The following is a 23,159-nucleotide window of genomic DNA, read 5'->3' as shown; positions in this document are numbered from 1 at the left end:
CCTTCGTGCTGTATATTTTCTATATCTGCTATATAAATATATCCATTTGCATACAACCATCCTAGACCATGAGGTAGAGTTGTTGTTATGTTCAGTACCTGAAGTTTGCAATGTTCTGTGTTTTGACATGCTGGAGTTAATATACTTGTGTAAATTAACTCATTGTTATGACTATACTAAATTCATGAAAATGTTCATAGTTAAGTGAGAACATTTACTTCAGAATCAAAATACACAATTACAAAACTATTTCAGCTCTTTTCAAGTACAGAAGTCAAAAGTCATAATACATATTTGATTGATTTCACATAATCAAGGCTGATTTACTAAGAAGGCCAGTTGTCACCATTTGCTTATTACATTTCTTAGAATCCTAGTTAGTGACAGTGAAACACCTCTTCAATTGAACGAAGGAGAATTTTTTTTTTTTTTTAAGATTTTATTTATTTATGTGACAGAGAGACAGCCAGCGAGAGAGGGAACACAGCAGGGGGAGTGGGAGAGGAAGAAGCAGGCTCACAGCGGAAGAGCCTGATGTGGGACTCGATCCCGGATCGCCAGGATCACGCCCTGAGCCGAAGGCAGACGCTTTTAACGACTGCGCCACCCAGGCGCCCCTGAATGAAGGAGAATTTTTATCAGTAAACAACATCTTACTTCTCTGAAGTGCATGCTCTTGTTGTTTCATCAGTACTGCTGTAATACGTTTGTGTAAGGAATTATAGAAGATAAATCTGAAAACAGCTTGTTGCTCCTGCTGCCACATTCTTAGATCACTTAGAACCCCAACTGCTTGCTGCTTCTCAATGGCCTGATTCAGGTAGGATATGCTGTGAGAAAATAGCCAAAGTACATAAATCATCCCTTCCCTATCCTGTCCCTACCCTACGTAGGAGCCTGCTGAAAAGCATTGGCCCCAGTGCTCTGAAACTCATTTTATTTCTCTGGGTTTTCTATGCACACAGCCACCCTATGCCCCTGCCTGTTGGCGCCTTTCCCATGATCTCCCTTCCTCCCAAGACCTGGTCCCTATCTAAGAAACTAAGGTGTTATAGAAAACACATTTGAAACATTAACCGTTTTTTTCCAACCTCATCTGTAATTCAGCTTAATAATAATGAGGCTGTTGGATTGGAGCACTTTTTGAGGTAGAAGGACAGAAATGATTGGGATTGAAATACAAAATAATAAATAAAAGTGTTGAACATTATATTGAATATTTTATTGAAATATAAAATATTAAAATTCCAAAAGTATATCTGAAGTTATAAGCTCCACATTTGTGGCTGTATTTCAAGAATGAACCCAAAGAGCAACACAAGTCTACATAGTTTTCTTTGTTTGAATTTTGAAAATTCGCAGGATACAAAGCAAAGTCTGCAAGGGGCAAGAACAATGTAGCTGAAATAATGACCTATGTAAAAAGTTTGGAGAATACTAATTAATAAAAACTGCACTGAATTAAAAAAAATGAATCATTAAAAATGTAGCTGTATGTACAAAGTTCACATTACTGATAGTGAAGTAAGTATACAGAATCTGGCATTGAAAATTACCCATTTTTATCTTGATTTTACAGATAATATCCATTTAAGACTAATCTGTGCATTTCAATGTGAATAGTATTATATTTAGCTTTAATGTTTCTTTAATTAATTATATAATAAAACTTGACCAAACCCTTAAGACGCCTTTCTTGGCTTCTAATGCAACAGACTGTGAAAATTCCTTTATTAGAGGGTTTTTGAAATAAATATCTATGAGTCTGAAAGAACTGTTAATTGTTAACAGTTTGCTTGGGCCCAGTTAATTGAGCTCCTTTATGAATTTATTTTAGGAAAAGATAGCTCTGAAATTCACTTACTTATTATGTGCTAGACCCGCCCTAGAGATTTCATACCTGTTGACTCAGTAGTTATTACGGTAATAGAGGTGAAAGAAATCGTCAAGATTTCTAGAGGCGCCTAACCTCACATGCCCTCAGGCACTAGAGATTTGTTGAAGAAGCTGCTGGGACTCGGGCACATCCTCAGTATCTGCTTCTCAGCTCCTGTGGACTTTCTTTCATGCAAGAATGTGGGCCTGGGATTGCCAGATCTTATTTTTTCAAGAGGAACACGAAATTAGAATTTTTATGTCAAGTCTCCTGCTTGTTTGGCTAGTTCAAGATTTATATATATATATATATATATATATAGACCATATATATATATATATATATATGGACCAAACAAAACATTTCTACAGGCTAGCCTCGATTATCTGACTTCTGGTTTAGAACCTCTGGTCTAGCCTTATCTCCCTGAAAATGAGACCCAGATTGGTTATGTAGGGTGCCTACACTCAGTGGTTTGCTTATAGCAGAACAGTGATGACCCCTAGTAATGGGGTGGTACCTCATGGAAATTGTACCCCCTTCATGCCTTTGCAAGGCACAAGGTGACCCAGTAGAAGCACTTAGGCCATGGAGAATGGGTGAGATCACAAGCAACAGGGAAGATTCACTCATGGGCTTTTCTAGCTCTGACCTTCTATGGAAACCATGCCAAACCCAGGCGACATTTTCTGAAATCTAAAAAAAAAAAAAAAAAAAAAAAAAAAAAAAAGTAGCTATGTGTGGTGATGGATGTTAACAAAATTTATTGTGGTGATCATTTTACAATATATACAAATATCAAATCATTATGTTGTGCCCCTAAAACTAATACAATGTTATATGTTAATTATATCTCAAAATAAAAGGGAGAGGAAAGCCATCATTTGATATGAATTTCTTTTTATATGGCTTTTTATAACTGTGTTGAGTGGACTTTTTATTCTACATCTTATTTTGATGATTCAAACAGCAGTGTTTATTTTTTTATTGTGATGGTGTAAAGTTACATGTTTTAATGCATGATCATTCTTTAGGACAATAAAAAACAACCTATCTAATATAAGGCATTCCCAGAATATGAGTTCTTTTATCTCATTAATGAAGAGTTAAAGTTTAGACTTCATTGTGATACATGTAATTAGTGGCCCATATACTGTGGTATTTTTGAGGGATTCATGCTTATATTAGACTATAGCTAAAATGATTTCTAGTAATGAGATTAATCCTATTACAATCTGGGCCAATCCTGAGCCATGCAAACATAAAAAATCTATACAATCCAGAGGGAGGTTTTAGGATTTTACTCTAAATGGGAAAGAGTGAGAGCCTAGACACAGGGTTAAGGTATATGTGTGATGTCAGGATGGGCATGGAGTCAGGAACAGAGAGCATGGTATACTTGCTAATCTTTCCATTCCCACAGAACGCAAGAGGGCATCTCCTGAGTATTCTAAAGTACCTTCCCAGTGCTCCAGACAGGATCAAAATGACAAAATTACAAATTCAACAAGAACATACAAAAACATGAAATCAGTTACAGAGATGATGAGACCTAAGACATGGCTCTGTTTGCCCTGTAACAGGGTGAAGACAGCATTTTTATTAAGATAGGAAGGAAAAATTCAAGAACATTGTCATAGAAATCTTACGACTATGCTAGACCCTGTTCTCCTCCCCACAGCCATTCCAGTTAGACACGCATTCTGCCACACCAGACTAATCTGAGACCTATGCAGACAATTCTAGGCAACCTGTCCAAGCCTCTGGAGAAATCTTGCCTAATTAAAGCAGCGGCATAAAACAGAATGCTCAAAATTCAGGTTCCAGAAACAAATATTGTAAAACAATGCTTATTATGAAAACACTGAAATTACAAATTTAAATGCAAATTTTAGTATTTATTGGACAGTATACATCGTATCCGTAAAGGAAAGCATATAATCCTTCACTTGTTATCCTTGACACTTCCCAGGAGATAGGCAAATGGCCAAGAAAATTTAGACAAAGGGAAGTTCAATGACTTTCACAATGTAAATCTATAATGACTCTCATACCACTTCTACCTACATCAAAGTAGTGCCTTCAACAGCCTAATGATTAAAATATAGATATAGATTTTGAGCAGTAATGGGATTGATGTTAGTAATAGCTTTTTTCCCCCATTTTGAATCATTTGATTAGATTCAAGAGTTTAATATTACATTAAAATTTATAGATATATTTGAAGTGGTAATTCATAAGACTTTAATTATATAGATAGCTCACTTTGCATATTCTATTTCGCCTCATGATCTTAAAATATACGTTATTTTAAAATATAAAATACTTTTCAAGTACCTCAAAAGCTTAAAAGTTGTTGGCAATTAAATATTGTTTTACAGTGATAAGGATTGCTTTTTTTATTATTTCATTAATGTTAATACTGCATCCATATTAGGTGGGGGAACTTGGCAATTAGTTCAGGACTCACCCCTTTCTTGGAGCATTTCTTCTCAGGTGATGTCATATGACCCAAAGAGTTGTCATCTGTTCATAGACTTCCCACAAATCTGAACCAAAAACCTAGGCATGGTTTTTTTTTTTTTTTTATCATATACAGAACTCCATACCCCCCAACTTTTGTTTTATGTCCTTCCTGATTTTTTTTCTAGAAAATCGCATGTGCATTTTCTCTCTCAAATTACAGATACGAGGTCACGGTACACATAATATTTTCTATTTCCATTTTATAAATTGTGTTGATAATTTCACATCATTAAAAATTCTTTTATAATATCATTTGTAATGGCTGAAAAAATATTTTACTAGGTGGGTGGACTATTTAACCAATCTACTCTTACTGAATTTTTTTCTTTTTTAAAAATAGAGAATATCCATATAGCTAAAATTTTGCATATATTTGTAATCGTTTCATTTGGATAAATTCCTAAAAATATAATTGTTACATTAAAGAGAATATAAAATATTGACACTGAAGGAAGGCATGTTACATGACCTTATGATTTATATAGAAAGTATCCATGTCGCTAGACCGTCAACAACAAACTGTATTACTAGTATTACTATTATTATTGTTATTATGTGTTTGTCAGTATAATAGGAAAAAGATATTCCATTTTTCTAAAATGCAACTCTGGTGATCGCTGAGGCTGAATATTATCTTATACATTCTGGTTATCTAAAACATAGAGACACAAGAGGGGAATTTCCTAAATGACTGTTAAGTAGTCCCGCACAATTTCATCAGCTTCACTGGGCTGAGATCCCTCACTCTGGCTGTATATAAATGACAGTAAAATTATAGAAATATAATGGTTAATCAGTTCAGTGAAGGGGACAGTTCAGTCAAAAACTCTGATCAAGTTTCCTTTTAAAATAAAGAATATTTATAAGTTAGTGAAAAATTGTGAGACTAATTTTCGCAAGTAGATGCAAATGGTTTAGATGATTTCATTTTCTCTGAAAGATATAATGTGAAATATAAATCTTATTGAAACTGCATATTTACTTTGATGAAGTGTTACATTTTGAATATATTTAATCTTTTCAGTTTTTGTGCATTTATTTTCCTTTTTAAAAGCAACTCCATTCAAAATGTGACTTGAGAATATTTTTATCTATCCTTGATTTCCAAATTCATATTAAATGATCATTTATGTGATGATGTATGAGATGTTCCTTGAAATGTGTCTGTTAAAAGACTTAAAATGTTACTGGCAGGAAATTGGCCTTCTTGAGATTTAGTCATTGCCGTGTAACAAAGTACTCCAACATCTCGAAGCTTAAAATAACAAATGTTTATTATCTCATGCATTTTCTGAGTATCAGGAAGCCAGAAGCAGCATGGGTGGGTGGTCTGGTTTGTGGTCTCTTGTGAGACTGTAGGGACACTGTTGGCCAGAGCTATAGTCTCTGAATACTTGACTGGGCCTGAAGGTTCTGCTGCTACGCTCACTCACGTGGTTGGCAGACATTATTTCCTCACCAAGTGAATCTCTCAGTAGGGCTGCTCAGGATGAACATGGCCTTCCCCAGAGAGAAATTTCAGGGATAGAGTGGATGTCAGTACCCTTGTTTTAGCACTCCGAATTACATAATTTTCAAATGGCTAAGCCTAAATGAGTTTAAAAGGGTCTTCTGATTTTTTTTAAGCACTTCTCATTTTATTGTTTTCTTGAGGATTTAAACCAAATTCCACTACCCTATGATCCAGGAATTGCACTACTGGGTATTTACCCCAAAGATACAGATGTAGTGAAGAGAAGGGCCATATGCACCCCAATGTTCATAGCAGCATTGTCCACAATAGCTAAATCGTGGAAGGAGCTGAGATGCCCTTCAACAGATGACTGGATTAAGAAGATGTGGTCCATATATACAGTGGAATATTACTCAGCCATCAAAAAGAATGATTATACAACATTTGCAGCAACATGGACGGGACTGGAGGAGATCATGCTAAGTGAAATAAGTCAAGCAGAGAAAGACAATTATCATATGGTTTCACTCATTTATGGAACATAAGAAATAGGAAGATCGGTAGGAGAAGGAAGGGAGGAATGAAGGGGGTGGGGCGTAAACAGAAGGCAAAATGAACCATGAGAGACTGTGGACTCTTGGAAACAAACTGAGGGCTTCAGAGGGGAGGGGGGTGGGGGATTGGGATAGGCCGGTGATGGGTATTAAGGAGGGCACATATTGCATGGTGCACTGGGTGTTATATGCAAGTAATGAATCATGGAACATTGCATCAAGAACTGGGGATGTACTGTATGGTGACTAATATAACAAAATAAATATTAAAAAAAAGTAAATGAAATAAAGAAAAGTATGTGATTTTAAAGAAATATCTAGTCATTTTCTTATGTATGAATCATCTTTCGTGCAGGTGCTTAGCTCTAATGTTAAAATTCTTAACCCTCTGTATTTTTTATTTGAATAAACTTTCAGCATGGCTTCTCCTCTTCCAGAAGTTTAAAATGGGAATGACATCAATAGTAGCGTTCTATCACTTGAGATCTAAGTAGGATTGATGTGACTGTCATGGGTGGGAAGGACTCTGTCATGATTTTAATATAGCCCATTTAGTCCCAAAATTGCTTTTCATTGTCTTAAAACAATAGAGACGTAACTGATTGTATAACCTTATTTTATTCTAGGTCCCCTAAAAACCCAGAACAGAAGATCATTAAAAGAGTGATTGCTCTTGAAGGAGATATTGTAAAGTAAGTATTGAAACTATTGTTTTTGAGTTCAAGTTATAACTTCGGGAATTTTGTTGAGTTTTAAATCCTATTACTTGGGACGTACCACTCAATATAGAGGACCAAAGCTTTGGAAGCATCCCAAATGAACTGGTACATCTTCAGTGAGCATCATCAACCATTTCAGGATGTAAGGCATACATAACTTCTTGATTATATTATTATCTTTTATCTGTGGGGCATAGGAAAAATAAATATTAACTGAAATTAACTATGTTTTCTAAACTAACCACTAAATAATTATTTTTTCAGATATTAAAATTAGCATGATTGTTTTAGATTATGGTATCAAGGTTTATTTTAGACAAATTCATGAACATCTTATTATTTTAGAAGCAAGTACAGAAAGTCGGGGCTTTTGTACAATGTGCTCACAACCTGAGATCATGATCTGAGCTGAAACCAAGAGTCAGATGCTTAACCCAACTGCACCACTCAAGTGCCCCAATATTCAGAAAATTTTCTGATCCCAAAAAACTTAATCCTAAAATATCTGTATTAATGACCCTACAGATTAAACAATCTCATTAAAATGAATCTCAGTTGGTTTTAGGGCAGAATCAAGGCCAGCAGTTCTCAAGGGCTGTCCAGAGGGTCGCTGGACATTCCCAAGACACTTTGAGGGGGTCAGTGAGATCAGAACTACTTTCCTAATAATTCTAAGATGCTTTTTGCCTTTTTCACTCTTATTTTCTCTTAAGCATACAGTGGCGTTGTCCAGAGGGTATGTGATGTGTGCTATGGCATCAGATGGAATGCAGGAGCGGATATCGAAATATGGCTGTCTCCTATGCAGCCAAACACTAAATGGATTGGCAAAAATATAAAAAAATGCCACTGATCTCACTGTTTCTTCTTTTGTTTCAGAAAATAATTATACTTTTCATTAAACACACTTTTGTATGTGTTAACATATAGGTGTATTATTTTTTTAGATTGAATCTATAAAGATTTTTTTTTAATTCACCCTTTTAGTTTCCCACATGGTAAATATTGACAGAGTATATTTTCTGATGTAGTAAATACTGACAAACAGTTCTTTGAGCACCTCAGTTATTTTTAAGAGTGTAAAGGAGCCCTCACACCAAACAGTGTGAGAACTTGCTGATGTAGGAATGAATGGCAAAATTTTCATGTCATGACTACCTGTTCGTGAGTAGTCTGTGTTGTATGAATGGAGCTCTTGCAGGATGGTTTGAATGTCTTATATTTATGAATATTTGGGCAGTCTTTTTTGTTTTCAAAGCTTTCTTTAGGTAAAATTTATATACTGCACAACTCACCCATTTTAAATATACGGTGTAATGAGTTTCACTATAAGTATGCACAGTTGTGCAAGCCTCACCACGATCTAGCTTTTGAACACTTCCATTACCTTCAAAATTCCCTCCTCCCATTTGCACTCAACTGAGGCTCCCACCACTCCCAGTGGCCAGTGCCAGGCAACCAGGGATCTGCTTTCTGTCTCCATAGTTCAGCCTTTTCTAGAAAATTTATTTAGATGGTGTTATACAATATGTAGTCTCTTATACCTGTGTTTTTCCCCCACATATCGGAATTTTTTTTTAGTCCCTCATGTGTGTACATCTGTAGTTTGTTCCTTTTTATGGTTGAGTTTATTCCATTGTATGGACCTACCACATTTTGTATGTTCATTTATGAGCTAATGAACATTAGGATTTTTCCAGTTTGGGGATATTATGAGTAAAGATATGGACACTTGTGAAAATGCTCTGGACATGTGTGTCTTTGGGTGGAAATATGTTTTTATTTCTACTGAGATGTGTTCACACATATCACTGTTAAAATGCCTATATACCTAGAGATGCTGGCTATTATGATGAAGTATATGTTTAACTTTGGTAACCACCAAACTGTTTTCAAAAGTGGCTATAATAGTTTATGTTCTACCAGCAATGTACAACGGTTTCAGTTTTTTTATACCCTTGCCAACAGTTGGCATTATGAATATTTTTTATTATAGCCATCCTCATGGGTGTAGAATAGAACCTCATTGTGGTTTTGGTTTGCACTTCCCTGAAGACGACTGATGTTGAGTATGTTTCCATGTGCTTACTTGCCATTTGTGTATTTTCTTGGGTGAAGTGTTCTTTTCAATGCATTTGGTCATTTTGTACCGGTTATTTAATATTTTGAATTATAAGAGGTTGTTTGATTTTGATTCCTTCAATAAATTGGGCATTTGGGAGAGGATGAATGTGTATAATAATGTGATTTTAGTCAAGTGTAAGTGTATTCGTATCAAAGAGTTTAGTTTTTGTTACCTGTAGGATTTGCATAGTCAATTTGCAGAATTTGGCAACTGCTTTCTATTTTGAAGATCCTATCTAGTCTTCTGATTTCAGTAGGAAACTGTAGCAATACATTTGGAAAACTATTTGATATACATTCATAAATATCCAAAATATGCTTTTAATATTTGGAAAACAGTTTGTGTGGATACGGTGCAAATCCCATTCAAGGAATGAGCCAGCAAACCTTGAATACATTATATTAAATGATTGAAGCCGGTCACAAAAGATCATATAGCATTTGATTCTATTTATGCTATATAAAATACCCAGAATAGGCAAATTCATAGAGGCAAAAAATAGATTAGGGGTTCCCAGGGGCATAAAAAATGAGAATGAGAGATACGGGTACGATGTTTTGTTTTGTTTTGTTTTTTGTTTTTGTTTGTTTGTTTATTTGTTTTTGGTAGGGGGATGAAAACATTCCAAAATGAATTGTGATAGTCGCACAGCTCTGTGAATATATTGAAAAAAAAATGAATTGTACATTTAAATGGGTAAATTACATGTTATATGGATTACATCTCCATAAAGCTATTTTTTTTAAAAAGAAGAATTGGTCAACAAAGGGAGCAAAAATTTTATCTATTCCAAATAATCTAACAAGATTAGGAATGTCAAGGGATTCATTTTACATTATAATCCAAAGAGAACACAGCTTTAATTCAGATGTAGCATTATTGGTCACTAGCTAAAGAGTCAACAATGTGAGACTGTAAAACTTGGTCAGACATAAAAAATTCTTATGTAATTAGAAATCCCATAATAGACCTCCCTGAGGAAAAACCTGGGTTGTTGCTTTCCTCAGTAAGTGTAAATACTGTATTGGGTTCACAGAGAGGCTGAACTAGAATGAGGGTTATTGGTACAGTGTTGGGAGATGAGGAGAAGGGAGATGGGGATCTAAGAGATTTATACCTTTTTTTCCCACTGCTGCAACCCACATGTACAAAGACTGGCTTCTTTGTTCTAACCCTGAAAATGAACACTTTGGACATATGGCCCTTTCTGTCCCCCTTCACTACACCTCTATCATGAAGCAATGAGTAACATAAGGAATGGAAGTATCAAGACTCGAGACTTTCCCAGTATGTAGCCTCTAAAAACTTTTTGAAAGTTTTAAAACGTGTAAAAACTTGTAGCTAGATTTCCCTCCTAAGAGGTTTGTTTTACATCTCACCAATATATTTACACTCTTACCAATGCTGCATGAAATACGGGTTTCAGAGGAAATGGATTTAAAGATCAAATGCAATGGGGAGGTGGTGGACTTCAGATTCAGAAGCTGAAACATTTCAACACAAATTTGGAAATTAGTTTAGATGATTAGGTTCTATTTACTTTAATCAGTTTGCTGACATAGTAGGCCTTAGAAACATTCATTTAATGAGCACTTGTCTAGCCACTAGGGAGACATAATTGAATAGAAGAGACAAAGTCCCTGCTCTCATGGAACTTACATCCCAGTGGTTAGAAGCAGATAACAGGCAACTACATAACACGTAATGCAATACATGACACTGAGCTAGAAGTGCGAAAGAAAATTAAAGTCGGAAAGGATGCATAGAGTAGGGGTCTGGGGCTGCTATTTTAGGCAGGATGTTCACTGTAAGCCTCTCTAATGAGTAGATATTGAGCAGACTCCTAAATCAAGGGAGGAAGGAGGAGAGCCGTATTAGGATCTGGAGCAAAGGTAGTTCACACCAAAGAAATGACAGATGCAATCCTGAGATGGGTACATAGTAAGTAAGTTTAAGGAATTGTAAGAAGTCAGCATATCAGACCCCACTGAACGGAGAAAATTTGGATTTTATTTTAGTGGGATGGCAAGCCCGTGAAATGTTTCGAGCCATGAGTGATAGGACGTGACTGGCACTTTTAAAGGATCCCTCTGTCTGCTGTGTGGAGAATAGATGAAACGGAGGCAGTCTGACCCAAGTAACTGGTCAAAGTATTTTTCTCTTGAGGAAATAATATGTAGCTTCTTCTAAAAGTAGTTAAGTATCCTTGTTTATGACATGAATGATGACTACTCTGACTTGATATTTTCAGAGTGACTCATAAAAGTAAGCACATTATTTGTAATCACAGTCATTATGATTCTATTGACAAGGCAAAAGTGGGGTTGAAGTATTTATTCAGTGAACTCAGCCAAATATCCCTAAGATGGTACAAGAGGTGACTTTTGCAAGTCTGAACTTTCTGTCATGATGTCGGCATTGATTAACATCCCAAGACAGTTGCTTGATTGTGTGATAACTTAGCTAGGAACATAGTCGTTTTCATAAAGGTAGCCCAAATGGGTCTGCTTATCTATGACATGAGCAGTAAAAAGCTAATGAAAGTAATATTTAGACAAGGCCATTAGTTCCACCAAAATATTTTTCATAGTTATTTGCTTTTTCTTATTAATTTGTTATGACTCACAGAGAAGGACTGTTTTAGAAAAAGATAAAATGAATACAAAGCACCAAACTGCAGGAAGTCAATATGAATCAACCACAACTGAAATTTATAAGGCATCAACATTTTTTATTGGGCACTTGGATTTCTGTTTCACAGATTTTCTCAGCCCCGTCAGAAATGAAGCCTATTATCATTTCTCTTCTTACCTACTGAAATACACTTTACAGATGCTTGGAATCTGGGAATCCATGTAGTTAGCAAGCTCAGTGAAGTAAGTCCCTGGTGAACAGGGTAACCATATAATTCATCATCGAAACTGGGACACTTTTGAGAGTGAAAGGGGATGATTATTATGTTGGAATAATCACCGTACATGGCTACCAAGACAACTGCAACAAATGGTCGCCCTGCCAGTGAAATGTAATCTACTTTATAATTCACTTTACGTAATTTGATTTTCTTTAGTTTGTGGTTCCTCTTGTTCAGGAGAATTCCAAGAAGTGTGCATAGAAAACAATCACTTCCTGGCCCCAGGGAGGCCTTAGATCGGGCAGGATCAGTGGTGCCGTGGAGAAGCATGTCCTGCTCACGACACAGTCATTTCCATCCTAGAAAGTGCAGTGTAGGATTTTCTGTAACAGTTACTGATATTGCAGAGTATTCTGCAGTAGAGAAGCGTGAGACTTCTTTCACTGAAAAATATTTAAATGATAATTCCTCTTCAAGTCTAGAGACTATATTGTAAAATGTCAAAACACAGTAATTTATTAAAAATAACTTTCTGATATTAGCAAAACAATCCATTGAATCACAAGAAATTAAACATTTTAAAGCTTGTTGCTTTTAAATGTGCTATTGAAGATACGGAAATCAATATTAGCCTATCACAGATGGTTGAATCATATTGTGTTCCAGGAATTGATGAAGCTTTATAGGAAGAAAAACAGAACTAAATTGAGTTTTGCCCAGTAAAACTAAAAATAATTCTTGTTTAATAACTTCTTTTTTTTTTCTTTTTCTTTTCTTTTCTTTTCTTTTCTTTCTTTCTTTCTTTTTTTTTTTTTTTTTTTTTTTTTTTTTTGGTGCAGTAGCTCTGAATAATAGGAGCCTGATTTGTCTCCATGGCACTCTTTGAAGACCATGTACTGATTTATGACATTTTTAGTAGATTAGGAATTAGGAATGCATTCTTTCCTAAAAGAAAAGACAGAATAAAGAGGAAATTTGAAAAGAAACTTGTGTCCAGGACCCTGATAAAGATTGCTGAATAGAATGTTTTAGAGCATGGAAGCTAATGATTTTATTTCATAGTTCTCAAATGGGACCCAGGTAGGTGGTTGCTTGTGAAGACAGGAAGATAGTTATACACTGAGCCTTAGCTATTAGTGATTTCAACAGAAGACTTTTACAGATTTCGGAGCCACGTAAGCCTGGTTTAGTTTGAATTCTGAATTTTCCCAAATCAAAATGGCACGGCACATCCTTGTTTAGTACTTAGCATTTGACCAATACTATTATTTAATAGATAAGGTCTTGAGCATGAAATTAAGCATCCCAGGGTCTGTCCAATAAGGTTTGGTTACCACTAAATTAGAAGCATTTGTGAAAAATCATCAGTTTTGCTCTGATGTCAACCTGAGAAATTATTAATTTCTCCTGGGCCTTCTTCCCTTCGTCTTGAAGGAATGGTAACTCTTCTTTACTAAAGAATTATAGATTGGTAGGTAACCCATGACTTTTTGGAAATCTTTCTTTCTTTTATGTAGTTGTAGATGATTATTTATCACACTGCTGCTGTATCCATGAATAAAAATGGAATTGCTGATAAAAACTATGTGCATGAGCGGTAGCTATTTCTTTCTCACTGCCAGAGAGATAGTCAACAAAATGTTGATCTTGATTTTTAAGGTTGAAATTATTTCTGTAATCAATTCAGCAACGTAGGAAGGTTTTCAGAGGTACTACCCCAAACATAGTGTGTACACTTTCATGCAGGAGAATGTAACAGTTGCTGGAAGTCTCTAGACTATTTAGATTGAATTGCTTCTTCTAGTAATGGTGACAGCGAGTATTGTGGTACTCTCCCCACCCACATCAGTGGGTTCTCTAGTTTCAATTTTGACCTTAGTGTACCTGCCTCTCGAACAGGATTCTTCTTTAAATATGAACATTTTCACTGTTCATTCTCTCATGCATAGTCGTTTATTCATTCAGTATGGCGTGGAGGTCAAGAGCACAAACTGTAAATTCAGGCTTTCTTGATTTGTATCCCAGCTTTGCTGCCTCTTGTGTTACTTTACCAAATCACTAAATTCTCTAAACTTAATTTTTCTCCTCTGTAAGTGGAAATTATAATAGTACTCTGTAGAGTATTCTTCAGGATAACATGACGTAGTAGATATAATTTGGTTAGCACAGTGCTGGGCACATAAGTATGTATTCAGTAATTATCAGATATTCTTAGAAGTAGTCATGACTTAATCATTATTTATTGAGTGCCTGGAATATTTACTATGTTCTAGACACTGTGTGGGATTCTGAGGTTGTGAGTATTAAAAGTAATAGATAGTTCTTGCCTTCCTGAAGTTTATGCTCTGGTGGAAAGCCAACAAAAGCAACAAAGAAATACAATTGCCACCATGAAAATGTACAATGGCCCCTGGAGCATCCCTGGAGGAAGAGTATCTGGTCTACCTGAGGAGCTGGGCTGTGTTGTGTTCAACTTTCCGGTTAAAGTTTGAGATGAATAGGAGACCTACAGCCTCCTCCTTAATTGCAAAAGCAATACAGCCCTAGTATAATTTAGGAAAACTGAAATGATACTGGAGCATATGGGGTAAAAAGAAAAGGTCCTTTTTTTCTTATACTTCCAATCACACTCCTAGAGGTATTTATGGTGTGTATCCTGATCTATGTCTCATAGTAGGAGATTGAAAGGATTAGAAAAACATTCATATAATAACTTTTTCCTTGAATATTCCAGAAAGAAAAAAACACATACTTAAGATATATCTATAAGAATTTATGTTTCCCAGTGTGTGTGTTACACAGATAGATATACCTATGTTATAGTAATATACTTGTATACCTCTACTAGGTAGGTATTTGAAAACATGGCAACTCCAGAATTGCTTACTTATTAGGTTCTAAATAATAAATTATAGTCCTAAGAGTAATGTATACAAAGATACTGTGTGCAAATTATTGGGTAACAATAATATGTGACCCAGACAAAACCATTTATAGGAAATTACAGGCAAGAGCATGAAAGCGAATATTAAATAATGTCCTTATTATTTAATGTTCTTCCTATTAAAATCACCGTATCAAAAAGGAAGTATTAGAACCATCGTGTTCTTTCCAGGCAGTGTATGAGCCGAAATGACTGGGGGGCTTCAGGTAGGAAACCCATTGGCTTAGCTTCATTAGGATAAATTTTCTGCAGCTGGGAGCCTAGCAGGATGCTCTGATCTTGCTCCATCCTTGTCAACATATCCTTGCTGCTCTCTAAAATATAGTAGTCAGTCTCTAACTTGGATGCTTTTCACTGAGCTCTTTTCCTCTGTTCTTGGGCTGGCTTTGGGGACTTTACTCCACAATTCTGCCGTGAGCCTGCTTTGCCTCCCCCAGTGCAGACAGATCATGTGAAGTGCTCTTGTGTTTATTATATCTGGTATTTCCTAGCAGGAAGCATATCACACCGGGGGCTGGCTCGCACATTAGCCTATTTGCCTTCTTCGCTGCTGGCTTAATTATATTTCTTAGTAGTATAACTTTTTGAAGTTGTGACCTCCAAGTAAAAATATAGAAAAATGCTGACTTTTGTGCACTCTTTTGAATGAAATGCTGATTTTTATTTTTTTCTCTGCTCACAGTAATGTAAGTCTGTCAAATATTTGGAAAATGCCTATAAGTATAATTATCTTAGTAGGAAGCTAAAAAGATTGTCTTAAAATACCTTTTAAACTAAGCTTAAGAAGCATGCAGGAAAGATTTAGGAATATTTCAGCCTGAATAATTACTTAATAATTAAGAACAGATAGCTTTTCTATTTTTGTGCAGTTTCGGTTAACCTTGTTTCAACTTAACGTTGACCACTGTTTCTCTTTTAAAATGTTTGGAGAAAGAATTTCATTCAGCAGAGCAGGTGTGTTTATGGTATTAACTTAGTTATGGATGCTATTATTTTTTTGTAACTTTTTGGTGTATGAAAGCTTTTTTTAGGTGTCTAAGGGCAATGAAGAGTAGCATGATATAGTAGGAGTGTTACACTTGGAGTAAGATGATAGATTCAATTCCAGCTCTGTTCCTTACAAGCTGTGTGACCTTGGAAAAGTTATTGGCTTCTCTGATTTTAAAAGAAAAAAAAAAAAAAACCTCTCTATTTTCAGAGTTATTTTGAAACCCGGGTATCTTTCAATACTTTGTAAATTTTAGCACACTACTAAAATGTAACATATTATTAACTGATTTTCTATTTGGTTTCCCCAGAGCTTAACGGAGTTCTTGCCCATTTTAGATTATCAATTTTTTTTGTCGTTGTTGAAAAAACTTTTATTTTACTGCTCAATCAAGATATAGGTCCATATTTGATCAATTCTGAAGTTGGAAGAAAACCATTTTTACAGTGTTCCATGCAAGTACTCAAATGCTGGCTGCTATATCTTTGAGATCTTGAACTGATTCCTCATGCAGTTACCTAATGTTTGTAGCAGGGGTCAATATGCTTCTTCTGTAAACAGCCAGATAGTAAATAGTTTTTATAGCTTTGCAGGCTGTACTGTCTCTGACAAAACTACTCAATTCTGATACTGTAGCGTGAAAGCAACTATACATGATACATAAAATGAATGTTCCAATAAAACTTAAATTACAGAAACACATACCGTACTTGATTTGGCCCCTGGGCCCTAGTTTGGTAACCCTGGTCTATACTATCTACTTTCATTCCTTTAACCTTAGAAATAAGTAGAAAATACTAAACTTATTTTCTAGTCCTGGCCAGCGGTTTAAATGGTAGGGAAGAATTAGCCTACAAGCCATGGGTTCTTTAGTTACATGCTGGTCGAGGCAGAGTAGCTCTGCTACTCTAAGTGAGACTTTTGCTGCATTGCTAGAAGCCACATAGGTACACCTGGACGGTGAAGATATTTGTCTTGAGCTGGATGGGGAAGAGCTATTATACTTTAAGATCGCTGCAGAGAGTATCCTCACTGGCGAGCAGCCACAATGCTCGTAAAAGAGTAGAATAAATTTCATCGCCCAAATAGTTTCTACCTAATACAAAAGGAATAGCCCTGCAGATGGGAAAATTCTGTGTCAGAATACTACCCCAGGCTATGTAAGCTCTTCTTATAAGCCCAGCATTAGAACTCCAATTATCTTCTGGCTGTTACTTGAGCTCGGTCTGCCTGTGCTGGACCAAACTTATAGTGCAGCGAAGAAGGAGCCAGTAATCTAGGGGATCCTTTTTTTTTTTAAGCAATTTATTATAGTTCCTCAATTTATTCGTTGTGTTATAGAAAAATGTTCAAATGTTCTCTAATTTATTATGAGGGATACCTTTATGTATAATAGCATCTCAGGCACAAGCAGTAATCGTTCCCAAATTTAAAATGTCGATTGTGAAACTAAAGTTTATGTTTGCAGTTTTTGTGAAATTGGAAAACGTTTGTTGACAGAAATATTAATCATAAATAGTTGATTTAGAAAAAAGAGTGTCTCCCTATTTTTCCCCCCGAGAATCTGAATGGTTCACACTAGCAGAACTAATAAGATTTTGAAATTGATCATCCTCAACTCAAAGGAGAATTTGAGTGAAAGTAATTAATTTTTTTTTCATTATTAGGGGAGCTGACAGTTGTTGATTTTTCCTTTCAGAAGAGTCAATTGTGTGATGAAAGTTGTATATCTGGGGTCTGATGAATAGCAAGTCATTAACTTTGGGCTTCTGCAACTGGACACTTGGGAACTAAGGAGATTTTCTACTTTGCTTATTACAAAAATAAATTCCACTCCCTGACCATTATGCGATACCTGGTTGTAATATGCAGCCCGAGAGCCAGCAGTGATAAACGCTGTGTCCCACACTGGTACACCTCAAGTGTATTTACGCTTCCAAGGAACGTTTCTGCAGTTTGGATTCCAATTTTACATACATCGAAAAGTAAATGACTATTTAATCTGGGACTATAACATGAAGAGGAGCAAGTAATACATACTGGAATGAAGTTTAGTAGGATGGAAAGCCAACCTGAAAGATTTTCTATTTGAGATGAAAGTATAATAAGCAGTAAGCTTTACAAAAGCAAGGACTATGATAATAGAAGAGGAAATGAATGAACAGATTAGAATTTGGTATGTGTATGGGAAAGTAAGGTGACCTTTAATGGATTTCTGGGGCTGTCTTTGCGGGATTATGTAAATCAAGCCTGAACTCTAAGTCTCACAAGGCTATCATTAAAATCAAGAGAATGCTTACTGCCTGATGGAAATTGAAGTGACTCCTAACTTGATGTATCTGAGCTCTAGTATTCTCACATGAGTCTTAAAAAATAATGATTTGTTAAAATTAAAACTTGCAACTTCCTTGACAATAAAGTGGAGGAAATAAGGAGGATATGCACATGAAACTTATATGAAAGTTTCACTTTTCACATTTCTGGCAATGTATGAATATTGCACACTGTGTAGGGAGCCAGTGATGAGTATTAACATCATTTTCGCCTTTGCTAATACAAAAGGTGAAAAAACATTTCTCATTGCTTTTTCATTTGTATTATTTTCATTGCTAATAAGAATGAATATTTTATACATTTATTAATCTTTTACTTCCTGTTCTAAGAACTATTTCAGAATTGCCCATTTTTAAATGGTATTCAATGTTTTCTTATCAGTTTGGAGATATATATATATATATATATATATATATATATATATATATACACACACACATACACACACGCACATATATATATATACATATACATATATATAAATAATTTTTTTTGAGAGCGAGATAGAGCATGTGCATGGGGGTGGGGCGGGGGTGCTGTGAAGGAGGGGAGTCAGAGAGAGAGGAAGAGAGAGAATCTTAAGCAGGCTCCACACCCAGCGTGGTGCCCCATGCAGGGCTCAATCCCACCACCCTGAGATCATGACCTGAGCCAAAATCAAAAGTGGGTCATTTAACCAACTGAGCCACCCAGGTGCCCCTGTCAGTTTGAATATATTATGTATGTTAACCCCTTGTCATATTTACATCAAATTTATTTCCAGTTTGTGATCTGCCTTTTAAGTGTTATTCATTTCATAGGTTACTTAAGGGAATAAGGGGTTTTTTAAGCCACTTAATTTTATTTTTGATGGTTAAAGGTCCGTGAAGTAGAACTTTAGAAATTGAATTCTTTGACATAACTTTTATATGTTTTTCTGCTGAGTTAATGCTATTAGTGTGTGTTAATGCTAATCTGTGATTTTCACAAAGAAAGAGAAATGGGACTTCAGTATATAGCTTGTAACATGTTTTTCTCAATATTTTAAAGTTATAACAATCTAGTAATCCTTTTTTGTAGAAGACCGTATATATCTGCATATGCTCTATAGGCAACATAGCTACCAGATGGAGGGTGGCATTGTTCTAGTAGAATGTTTCTCAAGGTGTGATCTCCAGACTGTATGTAGCGTCAACGTCACCAAGGAGCTCGTTAGAAATGCAAATTCTTGATTCCTACTTCCCTTTACCAAATCAGAAACTCCGAGGCTGGAGCCAGCAACCTATGTTTTAATAAGCCTTGCAGGTGATTCTGATGCATGCTGAAATTCGAGAAAATGTTCTAGTATTAGGTGGTGTTAGGTCTCTCACCAGTTATCTGTTTCAACTTGAGTGGTTTAACCTATTTAGGTCCTGTCTACTTAGTTGGCTCTGAAATGATATTTTCTTCAATTTGACTCTATTGCCACCCTGCCTAAGCTTAAACTTGCAATGCTGGGATTTGGGGTGGGATTTGGGGTGGGGAAAAAGCACAGTAGTGTCATGACCTCCTGTTCCCTTTGCAGGTTTAATGACGTGTGAGCTCCTGAGTACCAGCCCACCCCAATCTTTTCTTTAGGAGTGCACTGTCACTTTCTTCATCACCTCCGCCCTCCCCGGGATCTCATGCTTTTAGGAAAATGGAAAGCATCTCACCAATTTGAGGACCCTTGGACTAAGTGATTTGGAACATGTTTTCCAGCTCTTAAAGTCCATGGTATTCATTTGTAGAAAAGAGGGAGGCAAACAGTACACAAATTTTTGGAGAAGGATTAGCACCAGGAAGGATGTTTTCCCATTCCAGGGTGGAGGGGTGGATCCCGTCGCCGCCTCACTCCCTCGGGCTGCTCCTTCACCATGAGGCACCTGAGACATCGGTCTTGGAAGTCTCCCCAGAGGAGAGATGAGCAAGAGGCGAGCAAGGGAGGACCTTCTCTTTCAGTGCCCAGGGAGACAGGTTACCAGGCCTTCATGGTTTCCTCCCCAGATTACCGGGTCTGTATCCTAACTGATTTCCCTTTCATACCCTTGCCAACCCATCTTCCACACTCCCACAAGACTGATTTTTTTTTTTTTTAATGTTAATCTCATTATGCCTTCCACACTCACGAACCTGGTAATAAAGATCCGTCACGATGGGGCCTTTGTCTCTCCAGCTGCATTCTCCCCACTGTGTTCTAGCCACACTGATAGTTTGTGGTTTCTTGGCAGTTATGCATCTTCTCACATACCTTTGCCTTTACAGGGAGCACCCTCACTTTTGTCCTGTTCCTTTGCTTTGTCATTGCCTGGCTAAGTCCTCCTCAGCAATTGCATCTCCAGGAATTTATCTGGTAGCTAGACCTGCACCTGAGGGCAAAGGAGTGTGTACAAGGGAGTTACTTGCAGGGTCGTTTATAACAGCAAAAGATTGAAACCTTCTAAATGTACATCCATACAGTTAAGGACGTCATGATGCATTCATAAAATAGACACTCAGGAACAAGGAAGAAAAGGTTAGATCTATGTGTACACACACGTATATGAGCACAGGACCAGATATTAGATCCTGAACACCATTTCACCCCAGTCATTTTTCTAGGAGTTCGCGCTCACTTTCTCTGCACTCTAAGTTGCTCAGTAATTACTAGTAAATATGTAACTTCCACTTTTAGCGAAGGGAACTGGAGGTCTTGAGGGGCAGGAGTGTGAGGGGAATTTTACAGCATACCCTTCCATATTGTTGGATTTTACCTTTAACTTTTCTCTCTCTCTGTCTCTGTCTCTCTCTCTCTCTCACACACACACACACACACATTATGTGTATAGATACATGCCTACATATGTATACATATGTGTAGATGTGTGTGTAAGCCAAAGATTCTGTTCCAGCATCTCTTTTTAAAACCTTCTACGATTGGGATTACATCCCTTTTGTGCTCCTATTGAATGCTAGCTTCCTCTTTCATAACATTTACCACTCACGTGGGTGGATTTTTGCTTTCGTCTTCTTCCCCTACCCACTCTTCTTACACCCATGTGCCTGTGTGGGGGCGTGTGTGTGCACGTGCACTCTCTCTCTCTCACACACACACACACACACACACACACACACACACAGTGCTACGGCTATATTGTTCCAGTTTAAAAAGGGTTTTCATCCTTCTGTATCCATGCTCGTGTTTTATCCTGTGCATGGCAGACACTTCACCCTCCCCCACCCATCTAACAAAATCCTGTATCCTCACCCTGACAGAGATGATTGTCCTCTTCTCTGTTTCCAGCGTACTGTATTGATCCTACAGGTATCAAATGCATCTAATTGTATTAGAGCCAGTTGTACATGCATCTTTCTGCCTGTGTGCAATTTGAATCAAGGGCAGTGACTCACTTCTGGAGCCTGGCATCTAGCACAGTCCTGTCTTACAAAATTTAGCATATTGAGGGTGTGCTCAATAAGTATTTGTCAAATTCAATGACTGCAGAAAGCTCTGTGCAATATTTATAAAACAGCAATCCTGAATATCACTCTGTGAGATGATTCTGTTTATTCTGGAAATATTTCAACTTAGTCCAATTAGTATCAGTCCCAACTCCTTATCTTTAAAAATGTAAACTCTCTAATTTGCTGAACATTTTCAACGTTGCTGAAGGTTAAGGAAAGCAAGTGGTAAAGAACACGAGTCTCCGCCATCTGTTTTTCTTCGCTCTCTCCAGCAGCCTAAGTGCTGCAGGGACTGTCCCTGCACAGGGAAGGGGATGAGAATGTGCTTGTTTATTATTGAGAAGGCTTGAATGGGTGCCGTGTCAGTCAGTTTAGGCTAACTTATTCCGTGATAACAAATGACCCCCACATCTCAATGTTTTATTGTAGTAGACGCTTGTTTCTTACTCTATTATATGTTTACCATAGGTTGCATGAAATGCGGCTCTGTGTGTTTTCTTCCGTCAGGGATTTCGAATGACGGTATTAATAGTCCCAGGGGAGATGGAAAAGGAAGCCTGGTAGAACCATGAGATGGATCTTGAGGCTTCTATCTGGAGGAGGGACATATCATTTCTACTCATGTGTCAATGGCCAAAACCAGTCACATGACCCAACCTGCAATGAATACGGTGGGTATATACAGCTCTCCCTCAAGGATGGGAAGCAAACATTTTGAACAATACTACACTCTACCAAAGCCTCTTTTAGAGTTCATCTCTTGAAGATAAATTGGTTTTGTTCTTGTATCAGCGTGCTTATTTCGTGTACATTAGTTGAACGTGTACCACAGAGCGCCATGTTGGGAGGGACAGTGAGGTTAAGTCAGACTCTTTTCAGGAACAAACTACCAGAAGGGTGTAAAAATACCTCCCTGCACAGTGGTCAGGTAGGTAGTGGTGGAGAGAGCACCTGGAGGAGAGATTGCTGGAGTTGGCATAGCATGAAATCATACATTAGCTACTGATACTGGAATTAATTAAATGTTGTTACTATTTTGAATCTCACATGGAAAGGTGTGCTGTTTGAGGATTCATCAGGTCCATTTTTCCTTCAGTTATTTTCATCATTTCAGAAATGGTATGTTGTATGTGTATGTATATATGTGTGTATGTATATATGTATGTATGTATATACACATATACACACATATGCACTTATAGATATTTATTTGCATGTTGATGATAAAGTGGTAACAGTGATCAAAATATCTGGTGTAGATGTCAATGGCTATACCACCCTGAACACGCCCAATCTCGTCAAAATATCTGGTGTTACCTCATTAGTCATACTCCTTGGGTATTGG

General features: G+C 36.7%; 1 protein-coding gene across 7 annotated transcripts in view; it reads left to right on the top strand.

Moving 5' to 3' along the window:
* IMMP2L (inner mitochondrial membrane peptidase subunit 2) overlaps nt 1-23,159 on the top strand; it is an 821,223-nt gene that overhangs the window by 546,921 nt on the left and 251,143 nt on the right. For 5 of the 7 annotated variants that reach the window (XM_044387634.3, XM_026509501.4, XM_044387639.3 and 2 more), the window contains exon 5: nt 7,036-7,101. The exons of the other annotated variants lie outside the window; for them this stretch is intronic. In XM_044387634.3, the coding sequence (XP_044243569.1) occupies nt 7,036-7,101 (66 nt within the window). The remainder of the gene's footprint in view (nt 1-7,035; nt 7,102-23,159) is intronic. 7 annotated transcript variants of the gene reach the window in all.

The sequence above is a fragment of the Ursus arctos genome, unplaced genomic scaffold, assembly GCF_023065955.2.
Source record: "Ursus arctos isolate Adak ecotype North America unplaced genomic scaffold, UrsArc2.0 scaffold_3, whole genome shotgun sequence".
NCBI lineage: Eukaryota > Metazoa > Chordata > Mammalia > Carnivora > Ursidae > Ursus > Ursus arctos.
Note: the sequence above shows the minus strand (reverse complement) of the source record. Positions and strands in the feature narration are given on the sequence as shown.